This window comes from Xiphophorus couchianus, chromosome 20 (assembly GCF_001444195.1).
Source record: "Xiphophorus couchianus chromosome 20, X_couchianus-1.0, whole genome shotgun sequence".
Classification (NCBI taxonomy): Eukaryota; Metazoa; Chordata; class Actinopteri; order Cyprinodontiformes; family Poeciliidae; genus Xiphophorus; species Xiphophorus couchianus.
Window position 1 is genome coordinate 19,198,926 of NC_040247.1, and position 16,840 is coordinate 19,215,765.

The 16,840-nt window shown below is 39.2% G+C and overlaps 1 protein-coding gene across 2 annotated transcripts in view; it reads left to right on the forward strand.

Moving 5' to 3' along the window:
* The window catches only part of rargb (retinoic acid receptor, gamma b), a 51,012-nt gene that overhangs the window by 27,443 nt on the left and 6,729 nt on the right, over positions 1 to 16,840 (forward strand). Inside the window, exons 1-2 of one of the 2 annotated variants that reach the window (XM_028001992.1) lie at positions 1,955 to 2,431; positions 16,422 to 16,570. In XM_028001992.1, coding sequence (XP_027857793.1) covers positions 2,287 to 2,431; positions 16,422 to 16,570 — 294 coding nt within the window. In that variant the 5' untranslated portion in view covers positions 1,955 to 2,286. Of the gene's footprint in view, positions 1 to 1,954; positions 2,432 to 16,421; positions 16,571 to 16,840 lie in introns of those variants that run through there. The other variant, XM_028001991.1, reaches the window with a different exon arrangement.

Here is a 16,840-nt window from a genome sequence, read left to right on the forward strand (position 1 = left end):
AGTTCAACAGTTTATATAACAACAGCCTGTAACCTTCTCATGCTGCTGGTCACCAAATCAAGAAATTGTTATCACAAGTTTTTCACTTGTGCTGGTCATTGTAGCAAGAACAAGTGTTCAGAACTGCTTGCATGTAATTTCATTGATAGCTGCTGGTCAATAGGGGGCGCTGGAGCAGTGGAAAAGGGCGGTGCATCTCAAAATGACCCATAAGTATTTTTAAGAAATTGCATTAACCGGTTTTCCTTAATAGAGTGTGCCTAAATGTAATCTGATTTATAGCATTTCCCCCCAGCTAACTGTCATCCAACAGTAAGTTACCCCTGACTCCTGTCAGTTCCTTTCTGGGGTCATGCTAATAGCGTCCTAGATGTTAAGGCAAACAGCCAATTGTGTGTAGTTGCTAGGGAAAAATAATAAACATTTGTCCAATCAGCATCAAAGAATTTGCAGTTTTGGGTTGTCATGGTGACAACAGCAGTTTGAATGACAGAGCAGAGGACTTTCCTGATGACTCTCTCTATGGCGCTACTGTATTACTCTGCTACTTTCTGTTGTTTACTTTTTGTGATCATCAGCTGCTGCTGTCATTTATTCTTTGCTGGAAATCAGTTATGAATGTTGCTGCGGTTTATTTGATGCTTAGCATAAAGCTAATGCTGCTCTGGATAAATGTTGCTAAGATTTCTTTGAGTCGCTCCTGCTGTTATGTTAATGTTTTGTTGACATAATGATATTTGTTGGGTAAGATGGCTTTTCTGATGTTAAACTTCTAGGCTCAAAATTTTCACAATCTTGAGTCTGTGTTAGCTGTTGACAATTATTCAATGATTAAATACTATATATTTTTGCAATTTTGAAATCAGATTTTTTACTTGTAGCTAATCTAACCCTTCGTGCTATTTTGCTATATTGAGAATGTTATATTATTGTGGGATTGTAGGAAGGGAAGAGACATTTATTGGCACATGAGCCCTATCAAGATTTGTTTTCACCAGCTGCCACTGGATTTCATCCTCTTCACTCTGACGTTCTGGAGATAGTCTTTGATAAATCCTGCTCTGTGGGGGCTCCCGCTCTATCCTGCAATTATCTTGGAGGATAGAGTTTGATTTCTAAGAGAGGAGAGTTGCAGAATTTCCACTAATGCTGCTGCATTATACTGCCTCCACCGAAAACTGACCATCATTCACAGAGATGATTTGGCAAGTTTGCACAGGCTCAACACACAACTCTGGAGCTCAAACCAGAAATAAATCACCTAATTGATGTCGAATAATTAAAGGAGAAATAAACAGTGCATAAATTTCATTACATCACAGTGGAAACCTCAACTTATCTGATCATCTGCCCAACCATTTATCATGCTGTTGATTTTATGCACACTTTCAATAAAATTTAAGCAAGTAAGTTTAAGTAAATTTTATAAATAAGAACAACAAACAAACAAATGACTACTTTAAACCCATTTTGCAGGTAATGCATATTTGTGAGTGAGGTTTTTGCATTTACACATTTATTGAGCTCACTGTACTTTCAGTAAACCCAAGTTCCAGTGAAAGTTGACATGCTGGCTGAAGAACTTCTCTCTCTCTGCGTATTTTTGTCTCCGCTCCAAATTCAAACTGATCTGTGCGAGTTGGGATTTTTAGATTTCACTTTTGCAGAAAGCAACTCTGCTTTGCTGTTTGCAGGAGAGAACACGGTGAAAACCGAAGCAGGAAAACAAAAAACAAGGATAGAGTACAGGGAGACAAAAAATATTCATTTTCATTTTCTGCACATGAAAAATAGAGGTGAGTTTGAAAACTTGGAGCGAGAAAGGGAGGGACGCGGTGTTTGGTGTCTGGTCAATCAGAAAGCAGGGACACACCTCCTTGGGCTTGTTTTCCCTCCCTGAACCCCACCGCTCCTCCCTCCCCCTCTCATCCCCGCCACCACAGCAGATAGTTGGCTGTAAGTGCGCTGGAGTGTGAGAGGCCCACGGAGCCAGCAAGAGGGGAGGTGAGATCAGTTACGGCAGGCAGGGCGAAAGCAGGCAGCCAAGCAAGTGATCTAGGAACAGAGAAAGACTGGAATAAAGAGAGGGATAAAGAAAGGGAGGAGAAAGAGCCGTCAGAAAGACGAGGTTTGGTTCATGTGAGGGGGAGCAGGACGGGACGACCAGAGGGCAGTGGCAGACAGATAGGGAACACCTGGACCAAACAGGGCATTAGGTTACTCCACAGGAAGCTCCTTTTCTGGGCTCTTCTCCCAGCTTCACTGCTCTCTGTGATCTGACACAACATGTTTGACTGCATGGAGGCTCTCGGGCTGGTTCCTCGGCCCCTCTTCGATGTGTCCAGGCAGGGCTCCTGCATGCTGGGCAAGGCCACCTCTTACTTCTCCAGGCTGGACCCTTTCGCTTGGACCGGGACGGGCAGCGTTCAGTGTGAGTCCAATCAGCCTTTAATACAAAGAACAACACCAGTAACTCTCTGTGTGTGTTGGTGTGTGTGTGTGTCACTATGCTGTTGCTGAGGGTTTTGTTATCACGGAGGGAGCTCTCTCCACAGGAAGAGTCAGATTCCTTTCGATTATATGTGCCGGTTCTCACCCTGCAGCTTGTTTGTTTATGTGCTTAGCGAGCTTTGTGAGTGTGACTGCGTGAGTCGGGGAGTGTATTTATACATCACGGGGTTTGTTTTCTTTATGAATGACTTCACATGATTGACAGCTCTTTTAAACAATGCAGGGAATTAACCCGGTGATGTGTCCAGAAGAGAGCAGAGTCCAAAACAGAAACAACACTGACAGACTGACGGGAAATGGGCCTTCAAATCACATGCTGGCTGACACACTCAATCACAGAGACGGCGTTATTTACACACAGACAGCATGCTGAAGATAAATGAAGACAACGACAGAATGATTAATCTATATTTCTTTATTTTGGACGATGCAAGCTCTTCCCGAAACTTCTTAATTGTGCAAGAAGCTGTGGACAAAAAAAAAAAAAAAGAGAAGTCAGTGGCTGACGGATAAAGTAAGAACCACATGATTTCTGAACCATACAAGCGAGACATTTTTCTGATAGCTGCAGAGCAGAAAAGGCACAGATTGCATCAGGCGTTCAGGTGTTGTAAGAAATCTAATCTGCACGCACAAACACTGCCGAGATAAAGAAGAAAATCTCACTTTATCTGCTGGAATAACGGCCAGTTTCTTTTGCTGCTGCCATTCGGTCTATTTTTACACTTTGACTCAGTTCACAGTTTTATTCATCACCTCTCTCCAACGAGCTAAGATGTCCCTAAAGAGGGCCTTTAGTCTATTTATCTGTGGTAATTATTCAGATACCAGTGCATTAAACGCAGTTGAGTCCGCAGCATTCGCTAATGATGATGGATGAGGAGTCAGGATGACAAACACCACAGCAGGGCCTGTTTCAACTCGCTGTGGAGCTTTGCCAGATGCCAGCCTGAAAGACAAATGTCCACAAGTGCTCATTAATCTTTTTTTTTTTCTTACTACACCTTAAATTCGGCTTAGTTTCTTGTTTTTTGGCCATTTTTAGCAGTTATTGTTTACCAAGCAGTGCAAGAAAACAAATTTTCCCACATAGTGGAAATGTGTAAGTTGCTCACTGAGTAATTGTGGAGGCTTTTAAGGAGGATTGTCTCCCAGAAATACATGATTTACTCGTCTTCTGTTTTGTTTTTAAATGATGCCATCATAGTGTTGAACTGTTAGCTCTATTTTGCATGTTGTAATAAAACTATGAGGAAATACTTAAGTTGTTAGTGGAAAAAGAGTTGAAGTTGGTTTTTAGTTGTGGTCAAATAAATCACTCACTTCTCAGCTTGTCTAAATAGAAAAGTTTTTAAATATTGTTTGGTTTGTTGACAAATGTATTAATGATATCTGGACTAAACAGGTATCTTTCGATTTAAAATTAAATTGTTTTTATGATTTGGGTAACATGAAGATACTTTATTAAAGACTCTTGTTCTATAGGAAAAAAATAACACAGAAAATTTTATATTTTTCTGTCTCTCAATATTTTTTTGACACTACCCGGTGTCTTAAAAACCCGTCTGTGTGCCTGTAGTTTTTCTTTTTAATCTCCTTTATGACCATTTCTGCAGAGAGTCATCACAAAGATGTATTTTTTACATCCTAAAGATGCACATTAGCAGATCAAAGACATATTATCCACTAGGTATAATGAAAGGGCTCCAACACAAGGGAAAAAAAAAAAATCAAACACCCAGATCAACTTGCAATGGTTGTGTTCATAAAATGTCAAAAGGCTACAGATTTAGTTTTAGGAATGGCAAAGACCTGAATTTAAATAAGAAAAAAAAATCCCCAAAACACACACTACCTAACCAAATATTATGGATTAGCATAACCAAAATGAAGAAAAATCAAATTCACGTAGCCCAGAGAGTATAGACCTCATGAAGAAATCCCTGTTGTTTTCTCCTGCTGTGTTAACCACAGAGTAACACAGCAGACTGAAAGACTTCTATCTTTTTCCTCTTTTAGGAGAATGACAGATTCAGCCTTTTGAAAGTGTTTCCAGTGGTGAAAAACACAACCATAGTTATTCTGTGAATACTCTCTTATTAAGGTAGCATAGTTGGAAAACAACAAGCAGCACATCTATTGAGCAGCAACATGCAGCTGACCACAGGCAGCCCTACTGGTTATCCAGCTGATATCTGATTATTATGCCTGCATTTCCCTATGAAGAGCATATTATTCTGCTCTATGAGGATTTTATTTAAATTTTTTCTTCTGTGTTTATTCTATGTTTTTGACACCAAAATTAAAAAGAAATAAGTACTAGTTGTTATACCATAACTAATCATCAATATGTTATTTATTGAAAATAAATAAATAAAATAGTAGGATAATTGAAATGAAATCAATTAATAATGTACACCTTTGTTGTAAATGTTCTCAATATCATAAATTAATAGTATTTTTGTCATGAGTATGATAGCATGACTCTCAATCTGCCCATTTGATTGAAGATAGTGATAAATGTCAACATTACTGGAACTTTAACATTCTTTCTAAGAGCTGCTGTGTATTTGTTCCTGCGTGGATCAGTGCATCTCCTCTTTGCCTCCCTTTGTTCCCATTTCTTTAGGTATTTAATGCAGCAGAGTCATGCCAAACTCTGCCCACTCTCCTCCTTCCCTCTTTTTTCCTTCTTTGTGTGTGTGTGTGGGGGGGTGTGTGTGTGTGGGGGGGGGGGGTGCTCCTTTTTAGCTAAAAATGCATGTTCGGTCTTTACTCGCATGTGGATCGCCTTTCACACCTCCATGCACCTCTAATGAATCGATCACAATAAGAAAGAGCTAATTAAGTGATTCAGCTGGCGCGTGTGTGTGTGTGGACATTTGACTTTTGAGAAAGACGAGGGCTGAGAGAAGAATAGCAGGATGAAGCTGGAATTTGGGATTGAAAGTGTTTCATGCCTTCAGGGGAAACAGTCTCTGCTCTTCATTCAGTGATAATCTCTTTTTTTCCCCTGGCATCCTCTTTAAAGTTGTCTCTTCAAAGCTGGCCAGACAATGGACCCTCATTTCATCACAGAGATGGAGCAAAGTTAACTGCTAAACAATAGGGAGATGCTGCTGCTGCTGCTGCTGCTGCTGCTGCTGCTGCTGCTGCTGCTGCTGCTGCTGCTGCTGCTGCTGCTGCTGCTGCTGCTGCTGCTGCTGCTGCTGCTACACACTGACTATTAACCTCAGACGCAGCAATGACTCGACTCTAATCTCATCTAAAAGTTAGAATCAACATGCCATGTTTGTTATTCTACTGAAGAATAATCCTAAAAAATGTTTTGAATTATTATAATTAGTATTTAGTGTTAATATTATAATTTTATTTTGTTAATCTTCCATCCATCAGTTGCCTGAACGTGCTTATCCTTGCAGGGTCATGGTCCTCTCTTTTTTTTAACTACTATTTTTCTTATTGCTATGTTATATTTGACATAAATTTTCTCAATACCATAAAGCAATTTTACTGTACTACACCATTCAATATAATTCCATGTTTGCTCTGAATTATATTAAGTCATTTAATTGCAGATAATGACAAATTATATATTTTTAAGAACTCCACCGTATGTGTATTGCACATTTTCTTGCTTAGGAATAAACTTTTGGTGCAATAGTTTGTATTGTTTGTTTGAATTATTATGGTTGATCATATTCATTATTCATATTTTTCTTTACATTTGACATGATTTGGTATCTTTGATTACATAACATTTTTTCTAAATAAATCAGTTTATATCAAGACAAAACAAATGTTATTTCTAGGCTTTTTAAAAGACAAACATATCAAATTCTCATTAATAAATTGATATCAATTCAATCTTGTTGACAGAATCAAATCTGATTACACGCATTACAGTCTGGTCCCTGTTGTGATGCAGTTCAGCCAAGTTCAGTTTCTAATGCTGGTTGAAACAAGTCATTCTGATTGCATTCAGTCACTGACAAGCATGAGGTGACAGTGGGAAGGAAAATCTCCTACTACGGAAAACCTGCAGTTTGCGAGGAAGGATATTTGCTGGGAAAATATGAAGCGATCAGGTTTCTACTAGTATTACTGCCTGCTGAATGTGGAAAATGCCCTGCAGTTATTTTATCAGTGATTGAACATTTAATCTTAAACATTTGTTTTCAGAATGGCTGCTTTCCTGTGGCATTTTTATGATTCTCTCTATCACATTGAACGTTGCTTTCAGGTTGTAACTCAGCCTGACGGAGCCCACTGTGAAATATGTGACATTTCAACATCCAGTCGACACACAGTTCTCCTCTAGCCCAGAATATCTCCGGCTAATTTTAGATCCAGACTGTAGTGTTTATATTTTTGGTACTTTTTTTCAATCACTTTTGACACCTAAAGGTTTACAGCAATAACCTTATCATGTCAGAAAACAGGAAAACAAACAAAACAACAACCTGGTCGATTTAAAACTGGAAGAAGTAAATATAAGAATATTTATGTTCTGATATCATCAAGGGAAAATTGAAATCTGTATGTCTAATTTTTTATTTTGATGTGTTAAATGTGCATAAAACTAAGAATAATTGATTTTAAAGTTTTATTTTAGCTTTATTTGGCATAGCTTTATGGTTTTCAGAGTTTAAAACAAATATATCCGTTATGTGAATACATATGTAGGAGCAATATGAAAAAAGACACATTTCCTCACTGCTATTCAGTGCCACTCAAAATAGTCTGACATGTATGTAAATATATTGTAATAACGGCCATGAATTTTAAGTGTTTACGTTGCAACTTTTTGCTGAAAGTATCAAATTAGGATTCTGAATTAAGTATTGCTTTGCTTAAATGGTTAAGGTAGAAATATCCCAACTGAGTTTTAAAAAACTTTAATCTTTGTTGTTGTTTTTTAAATTGTATTTATTATATAAAACATACCATTGCTTATTGTATCGTTTTGATGAACCATACTTATTTTATTGTTCACATTATTTAAAGCTGGAGTTTGATATAATCCTTATTAAAGTCATTTTGAAACCATCAGAATTGAGACATTTTTATATTATATTGCAGCTGATTGTTTTCAAGTTGTTAAACCAAGTCGTGTTGAAACTTGTCTCCAAGCTTGGCATCTCCAAACCTGCCCTCGACACATATCAGCTTTCACAAACTTCTTTCTTTAGTTGTTAAAATGTTTTAGCCCCTTTTGTGAGTTCAAGGAACACGGCAATCAGGTCAGGGGAAAAATATACGGAAAAAACTACAGCTGGATTTGGTTATAACACAATATCCTGAGCTCTGGACAACTCTGAGGGGCTGAATACGAATGAACACCACATCATTCAAATTATTTGTAAAAATAAAACTATTGTTTTATTTCCTTCCATTCAGAGTGATGCACTACTTTGTGTTTGCCCATAAATTACCAATAAAATATATTAAAGTTTGTGGTTTAGATGTATCAAAATGTAAAAAGGTTCCATGTGATTACTCTGACCCTGCAAGCCAAGAAGAGGAAATTTGGAGGCTACATGGACTGTAATATCAAAATAAGAGACAAAATATAAACCCATCTGTGTTTATGGGGTGTTGGAAAAGAAAGAAAGGGACAAAAGGGACAGGAGGGACAAACTTAAACTTAACAACCTGTCACATAAATGCAGCCTCCCCCTCACTGTGCAGACAAACTCTTCACACATGCATGAAACTCCAGACCTAACTTCCAATTTTCTAACGTTTGTCTTGTTTTGTGATTAAGTTATTCTCCATTGGGCCATATCTCTGCTACAAACATTTTAGCTGTTTTGGGGGTTGTTTTTTTTTTACTTTTTGCAAGATTTCTTTCTTGTACTTCTAGCAAGCATGTGTGTGTGTTTGTGTGTGTGGGTATACTTGCCTCCTTTTCAAGTGTTTGGTGTGTGTTTTATGGAACCATCTCCTGGACAGTAGCCCGGTTTTCACAGGCTTCCCTTTAAAAGGCGCTGCCAATGACAGGAAGGGCTCCTCCTCCTCCTCCTCCTTCTGCCAGGGCAGGAAGGCAGGAGGAGGACGGAGGGGGGAAAAGGGTTATTAGTGAAGGTCGAGCTCGGGGAGGAAGGCAGAGGGGAAGGGATGCCTCTGGTATTGAACTTAGAACAGCTGATGAAAGGGATTGTATCTCAGATTTGTCCCATCTCCTCCCTGCTGTAATTACCTACTCAACATCTTTGAGGCTGAGACACTCGCAAGGTTTTCTATCAGCAAACAGTGACACATCCGTTTGAAAATGACAATTTGAGTTTTTATGACAGACTCTGAGGTCATTTTATTTAGATTACCTTTTCAAATAGACTTTGTCCAGTTTTTTTGAGCGCTGCATTTCTGTTTAACATTTCTCCCAGTGTATCATCACCACGTTTGTTGTTGTTGCACTCCAAATCAAATGGAAAGAAATCACATGACCCATGCATCCATACATCACACACATACACGTGCGCACCCCCCCACACACACACACATGAACGCACATCCCACTGTGCGCTGCTGAATATTTTGTGGCTTGGGATGTTAGACAGAAGCTGAATTTATTGCTAGAATAAATGATTTAGAGATTAAGATTTGCATTTTAAAGCAATTTTGATTTTCTTTTACCATGAATAAATTTTAATATAATTATCAGTGAGTGATTAACACTGTTCTTAATATTTATTGCGATCAATGGTAACAGATGTATAAGAAGCTTTTTTCATTGCTTTCTATAGGAAAAGTAAAGGTTCGATTTTGGTATGTTTGTTCAAATGGGAAAAACCCAGCATTAAGAAAGAAATAAAAGATAACAACATACACAAGCAGCCTTGCTTGTGGCCAACAAGTTGACATGTCACAAGGTCTGAGGAAGCAGACAGGGCTCCAGCTTATCTGCAGACTGTTGAGTTTATTTTCTGTTAAAATATTTCTTGTTTTGCATCTTTTATTATGCGACTAATTTTGGTTTTATCTTCCTTAACTGTGCATTAAGGGTAAAGCAAGTCTACTGAAGTTCTGACTCTAACATTCCTCTTGCCAGATGTTAACAGGTAGGACCAAGTCCAGAACCAGGTCCATTCGGGCCGAGCCAGAAGAACACCTTTAGGACCAGCTCCCTCCGTGTGTTTCTGGGCTCCATGTTCTGTACTCTCACAATCTAAACTCCTGAAAACTTGATGTCATCATAATGTGTCAGTCAAGTATTTGGCCTCACATATTTGTCAGAGCACAAAGACACATTGGGTTTTTCACACTGAAATATCAGAACTGTTACTCACCATGGCGCCAAATGGACAAATAACTCCAGGAGAATGTGAAGGTGTGTCTGCAGTACACAGTGATTCATATTTGACTTTCAATTGAAATATTTGACTACAGAGAAATCATAAAACCCTCTTTGCTCAAGAGCACTGAAATATAAGCAGTAAAGTTTTGCTGGTGTTGAGTACATTTATTGAGAGTTATCTTGATTTTCTCACCAGTACCTATAAAGCATCACTTTCTTTCAATGTTCCTGTTATAGCAACACTTCAGAGCCTCTGGTAGAGAAACAGTCCCACAGCATCACAGACTCTCTGCCCTACTTAACAATGGGCATGAGGAACCCTTCAACCTTTGTTTTACACCAGCCCCACCTGCAGTGTTAGTTGCTGAAAAGCTCAATTTTAGGCTCATCTAATGAATGCGCCAAGTTCAGCAGCACTCTGCTAACTCCATATGCTTATATTTGTGATGGTAGGACAGAAAACAGTTTCATGTAGGCAGCATCTAAAGGTTGCTATTGAGACTTGGTGAAATTCCAATGTTTGCTTCAAGTTGGAATATTTTTATCTTCATTATCATCCACCAAATGATGCATAGCGGCATAATGAATGTCACTTTGCATTCAGTCTGTACTTATAGTCAAGGTTTTAGGCCTGTAGCTCTTTACTTGTTGCCATTTTCTGAGCTATGAAGATCAGCACAACCAGGTTGCCTTTAAGGAATTACATGTTCGCCTCTCTTTGTCATTTTGAAGAGTGACTAAGAGAAATGGGTCTCTGTTTCACGTCATAAGGAGGAAAAGAAGTAACAGTAATAGTAATATTACAAGTTGGAACTTTTTTTGGAGGTTAAACTTTTTAAATTAACGCATAAAGGGTTTTTCCTTTGCAGACTTTGTAAATGACTAATGTCTTGATTTGACTGTGACTCTCTGTCCTGTGAGCTGATAAGGAAGGTGTCTCCTTTCCGAGGGGCCTCTGTTGTCTAAACAGGGATGTGCTGATCCGACAACAACCACTGAGGAAACGGCAGAGGAAAGAGATAGGTGCGCGGAAGCGAAGTGAAGGAATGTTGCGCTGTATTTATTACATGTTTTAGTTGCAGCTATGAGTAAATGAAGCTCAGACAGAAAAATATGCTGCATGACATAAGATTTATAGTTTTGTCGCATTCGAAACTCTTTGTGGGAGTTGGCTGATGGAGGGGATTCACACGAGTCCCGTTGTCTCCTCTGTGCTGACTGATGGAGTGACACACTGAGGGGTGAGCTGTAGGTTAGGAAGAGAGACGTATTTTTTTGTTTTCAAGGCTGAGCTCAGTTCAGGGTGATGACAGCTGCTGACAGTTCTTGGCTCCTCGCCCTCTTTCTCCACATCAGGTAAAATCCCCCCTCCTCTCTCTCTCTCTTTTCTCGCCACGCTCAGACAGTGTCAGTCACTCGCTCTCCACTGGCGCCAGATGCAGCTTCTGCGTTTCAATAGGAGCTGTTTTTTCCACTGGATTTCGCAGGACACCGTCAGTGTTACTATATAAACAGAAACCAGTGATCAGGTTACAGTGCATCTCACCTGCTGCCGCTCCTCCTCACTCTCCTGATGCCCCTAAACATAAAACCGTTTACACCAAGCTAAGCCCGAGACGTGACACAACCCGAGAGGATTTTCCTTGTCAAAAATCTGACGACTAAAAACCTTTTTAGAGGATGCAGACTTTTAAATGGTTCATTTGATAATAATTTGCTTAATGTCAGAAAAAAATAAATGTGCAGGTCCAAATTATTTAAATTTGAAGTGGTACAAACTATAATACAGACGATAAATGATCTGATATGGTGAAAACTCAAAAATTGTTGCTTTTCGGAAACTTTGAGTCGCAGCAGAAATGAATGTTGTGCTTGTAAAAAAAAATGCTTTCTTTTTCTTTCATTACAATATTTCCATACAATATTTGCTATATTATGCTTCTTTTTATGCTTTGTTTTGTTTTGTTTTATACATACTCTTTAGCCTTGTTCCAAAACAAACCATTTCCAATGTTTTTGCCTGAGTTTCTCTGTAAATATATTTTTTAGTTTTTCTGTTAACTTGATAATCACACCAGATATGAGAAGCAACCCAAGGAATCCACTCATACAAAAGATACAAAATAAAAATAAAAATCAATGCCAATTAGTCACCCTGGGTATTAAGCTGGAATATAAGTATTAAACACACAAAGCATAAATGTACAGTATGCTCTTGTATGACCAGTGTCTCCATTTAGGAGAAACTGGTCACAAACATTGCTCAGGTGTGAGTTTGACCCAGACCTTAAAATCCTGAAGTCCCTTTATGCTCTCTAATCTACAGTTCTGTCCGTAAATGTTCTGTGACACGTCCGGTTATGGGCTGTGCTGTTCTAGCAGTCGGCTGTGTGTTTGGGATGTTTGTCTTGCTTGACGATCCACACTTGTTAAATCTTCAGATTCTTACCGGAAGTAAGTTCTGCAGTTCAATGAAGTCTGAGATTAGCATCTGCTCTAAGTCAGCTCACACTGAGATGCTCCCACCTGCAAACCTCACCTTGGTTTTGGGGTAATAATTTTGGGCAGAAACATTCTGATTTCAAACATGATCTGTGAAAAGGCGTCCAGCGAGTTCACCTTTGACCTGATCTGACCAGATTTGAGCAAATGTACTGCAGCAAACATCAAACAACCTGCAGCATGTTTTTTCTTCAGCAGTGGAGTTTTATGCACATAAAGAACATTGTGGTTGACTGGATTACTCTTTGTTTCCAGGGTGAAAAACCGAACCTACTGTGTCCAGAAGTTTGTGGAGCTCTTTGTGTGTCCACTTTGGCTTTTGGACCTCTAAGTTGGTTATTCTTTTGACCCAGAAAGCATCAGCATCTGATTCTGGTGGTTGCTACTTCTGTATTATGACTCCAATGGGAATTACTGGAACATTCAGACATTTAAAAATGCTGTTAAAATAATTTCAATTAGCATCTTTTTTAAACCTGTAAGACTTTTTTGAAGGTCTTACAGGTTTCACCAGACTGTGATTGATTTGGTCATGGGAAAAGCATTGCTATTTCACATAGAAATAGCAATGCTTTCTAAATACTGACAGATTTTAGCTGGTTTCTTGGCTTTCTATGCTTTTTTGCCCCTAATTTTCTTCATGTGTTCAATATTTAATACCTGTGTCATTCCAAGTTTTTTTAGCCATGTTTTCATGTTAGGAGCAATTTGGCTCGATTTCTTTGAATGTGTGTATTCCTTACATTATTAAAAGCACCTGGAAGCTTTGAAATTGTTATGAAAACTTGGAAACCCCAATATGCCGTTTCTTCTCTAAAAGCAAACATTGTCGATTTCTGTTTGTCACAGCTTCTGTTGCTCTGACTGTAGCTATGGACAGGTTTAAGCTAATAGTGGTTAACGCAATAGATCACAGTTTCACCTAAAAGTAATATTCACAATAAACAAATTATATGATTAAGAATGGAAAAAAATACTTGTGTGTGATTTATTGTTATTAAAGGAATTGTTAGATTTGCTTATTTTATTCAAATTAATTATTTGAAAAAGCAAGATTTTCCCCCACTGCATAAATTTACTCTAATTAAGGTGTTGTTTTCTTTTTTCTGTGTATATACAGTATATATATATATATATATATATATATTGTCTAATATCATGCAGCTCCATTTATTTTTAGCCATTTCCCTCATCTCTACTGCGGTACCACTCAGTGTGCAGGATGCTGCATCTCAGAATCCAGGTTTTGCCATATCTCACAGCATAGCTTGAAATGAACTCATTGCACTGCTCTTCACTGCATACAGTATTTAATCAGGAGATTTTTTTTCAGCTTTTTGCTTTGCAGAGCACACCAGATGAGTCAAAATGTAAACATTTAATCCAGACGGGACAGTACGGTCTGCACCTGTGGTTCTTAAATACGGAAGAAATGATTCAAATGGATGAAAATCCACGTTTAGCTTGAATAAATTAATCCTGACAGTAATGTTTGTAAAGGGCTCTTTGAGGCTTGAAACCAACAGAAAATTCCTAAATTATGCAGATGTGTCTCAGAGAGATGAATAGCTGTTAATGAGCTGTAATCCCTGTTGGTGTGTTTTGGTTTCCTGTTGCAGAAGAAGAATCCCGGAGAGGGAAGCATTCATCCCGGAGACTCATGTGCAAACTTGCAGATTTCTTTGTCAAAATCAGTTGGAGGCTTACAAAATACCTCCAGCCATCAATTTAAAAACAACTTACTATGTTACAGGGATTATTTTCACAGATAGCGGGTTTGTTGTGGAAAGCTGCAGCCGTGTTGAAAGCTTACTGACTTCTTGGTCCGCCTAATACTTCGCTGCTCAGATATATTCGGCATCCAACAGTGTTCAACGGGGAATGAGTTGTTAAATTACATTAGTTCCTGCCGGGCTGGTGTTGATGTGTCCATTTTTAAAAATATTTGCACACATTGGGAAAGTTTATAGGAGGCTGTTGATCATTAGCAGTGGTCTTCGAAGTCAAGGTCAAAGTTAAATAGTCAAGGTTTTATTTAACCTCCCTTCCACTGAGAAGTTTCTGTCCTCGGGCTCACCTCCTGCTTTCCCTTTCTCTCTCTTTTCATTTTTCCCCTCTCTGTTTTTATTAGATAATTCCTTTGTCCCTCTCTGGGTTTGAAACCTTACCACTCTTGTTAATGACGAGCTGGGGGTTCAGGTTGGGGTTGCTGCTGTGGGGTGAGGGCCACATTTGGTTCAGTCCTGTGCTGTCCATTGAAGGTGACAGGAGGGGCTGTGACTTTGGGGTATTTGACCCCCAGATTCTTTATTTTTAATAGGAAGTGTACCAAGGATGGAGCTGTTGATGTGAATAGCGGCCCAAGGTGACTGGATCCCAATAAAGAGGCCGTCACCCTGGCCGGGGCCCCCTTCCCATCCGAGACACAACCTTTATTGGGCTGGTTATGAGCCTGGGCAACTATTAAACCCCGTCCAGCCTGCACTGAGGAATTTAGGGCCAGGAAACAGAGGGGTGGGGGCAGGCGGGGGCTCAGAGAGGTGAAGTTGGGGTGACTGAAGGTGAAAGTTGAAAGGCACATTTGATCAGAGATTTTGTGGTAGATTTCCAATCCCAGATTTCTGAAGTTCTGTTCTGTTTGTGCCCATTTTAATTGATTCCTCTTTTGCTTTTGACATTCATGTATTTCAACAATAAGATGTTTGAAGCATCACAAAACAATTACTACTTAAAAACAGCCCAGACTTACATAGAAGTTGAATTTTGGAGAGTTGACACTGTTACACAGCTCTGCAGATAAACTGGATTTCGCTAATATTTATGAGGAAAGACAAAATGATTAAAGAGTTGACATTTTAAACACTCTTCAGCATCTTTTATTATCAATCTTTAGCATGATCAGCACAGTAATCTCTGCAGTAAGCTAGCATTGTTAGCTTTAGACAGTAGTCGTAGAATCAGTCTGTAATTGTAACAATTTCAAAAACACGTCAGTATTTCCTAATCAAGGCTGTTTCATGCTCCTTTATTTTGTCATGCTGCATGACAAAATAAAGGTTTTTAAAATATTTAAATAGCAACTTTACAGTAATACTCTCAGCTTCAACACTGAAGTTGTCTTTCCTCTCTTGAAAAACATTTAGTAATTCCTGAAAAGTAATTTAAAAGTGTACATCACTGATGCTAAAAAAATAGCAAACTGAGTTATCCTCCCTCACTAACAACATCAGTACAGAGGAGTGTTTTTATTTGCTGTTTGGAAAAAATTGTATTTTAATTTCTATTCAACCAATAACAGTCAAGCATAAAATGATCCTGCTCTCTAAATAGATACTTGGGTCGTTGCCATTTTTCCTCAGGTTTTCTGCTGTATTGTCATTTAAGTGCAAGAAACCACAGCTGGATGAACTTTACTACAACCATTAAACATTGTTTGTCTTGAATCTTTTTCACCAGGAGCAGAGGAAGGCCTCTGCCAAAAAATATGCTGTTCTACAGTGTGAAATTTTCCTTAGCGAGACAGTGCGAGGGGACCGAGGGAGACAGCGAGGTTTCATAAACATCCCACCTCTGTTTGTTCACATGGGGCTTTGGGGAGACGGGCAGGTCCGGTTGGATGGCGTTTCCAAATAAAATAACAGAAAAGAAAAGGAAAACAAAGCATATGGGTGTGCACACAAACACACACGTGCAAAATTTTTATATTTGACTCAAAAAGTCAGCAGAGGTGTCCCACCTCACCTCCTGCTCTCCAATAAATGGGGAAGCCAATCAAAGCTCAGCTGCCAATCAGCATTTTATCAGCAGGGCCATCTGGCCATCAGCTAATTGTGTCTCTTTTAAGTCCCTGTCAATCAGCAGAGCCCCCCGCCCTCCTCCCTTTTCTCTTAAAAATGTCTGCTTTTGAGCTTGTTCCCTTCTGGCTCCACAGGGTGGCCCGAGGAAGGATGGGGGTTGTTTGTTGACCACTCTCTCCTAATCAGCTGCTGCATTTGCTTTCATCATTATTTCAAAGACTCGTAGGATTAATGCAAACAAGATGCACTCTTATAATAAGTGACCTTTTGTCCCTTTTTTTAAATTTTTTTTTTATTTTCTTGCCCTGCAGCGGTGGAGACGCAGAGCACCAGTTCAGAGGAGATGGTGCCCAGCTCCCCTTCCCCTCCTCCTCCTCCACGGGTCTACAAGCCGTGCTTTGTGTGCCAGGACAAGTCATCTGGTTATCACTACGGAGTGAGCTCCTGTGAGGGCTGCAAGGTAAATGAAGCCAGAGGTGCATGCAGAGTTTACAGGACATGTGTAAAAAAGAAAAGAAGAAGAAGAAGAAGAAGAAGAAGAAGAAGCTGAACAGCTGAGGTCAGTTTAAAAGAAACCCAGAGTGGGAACCTGATTCTCTCTGAGAGCCAAACAGATGTGTGAAGAGTGCAGCTGTGTGTTTGCTGCTGCCCCCTGGTGTGTACCCACTGCCACTGCACAGGCACGCAGGATAATCTGGAAGTTCGGTGTTTCCCAATCTAGTTTTAAATA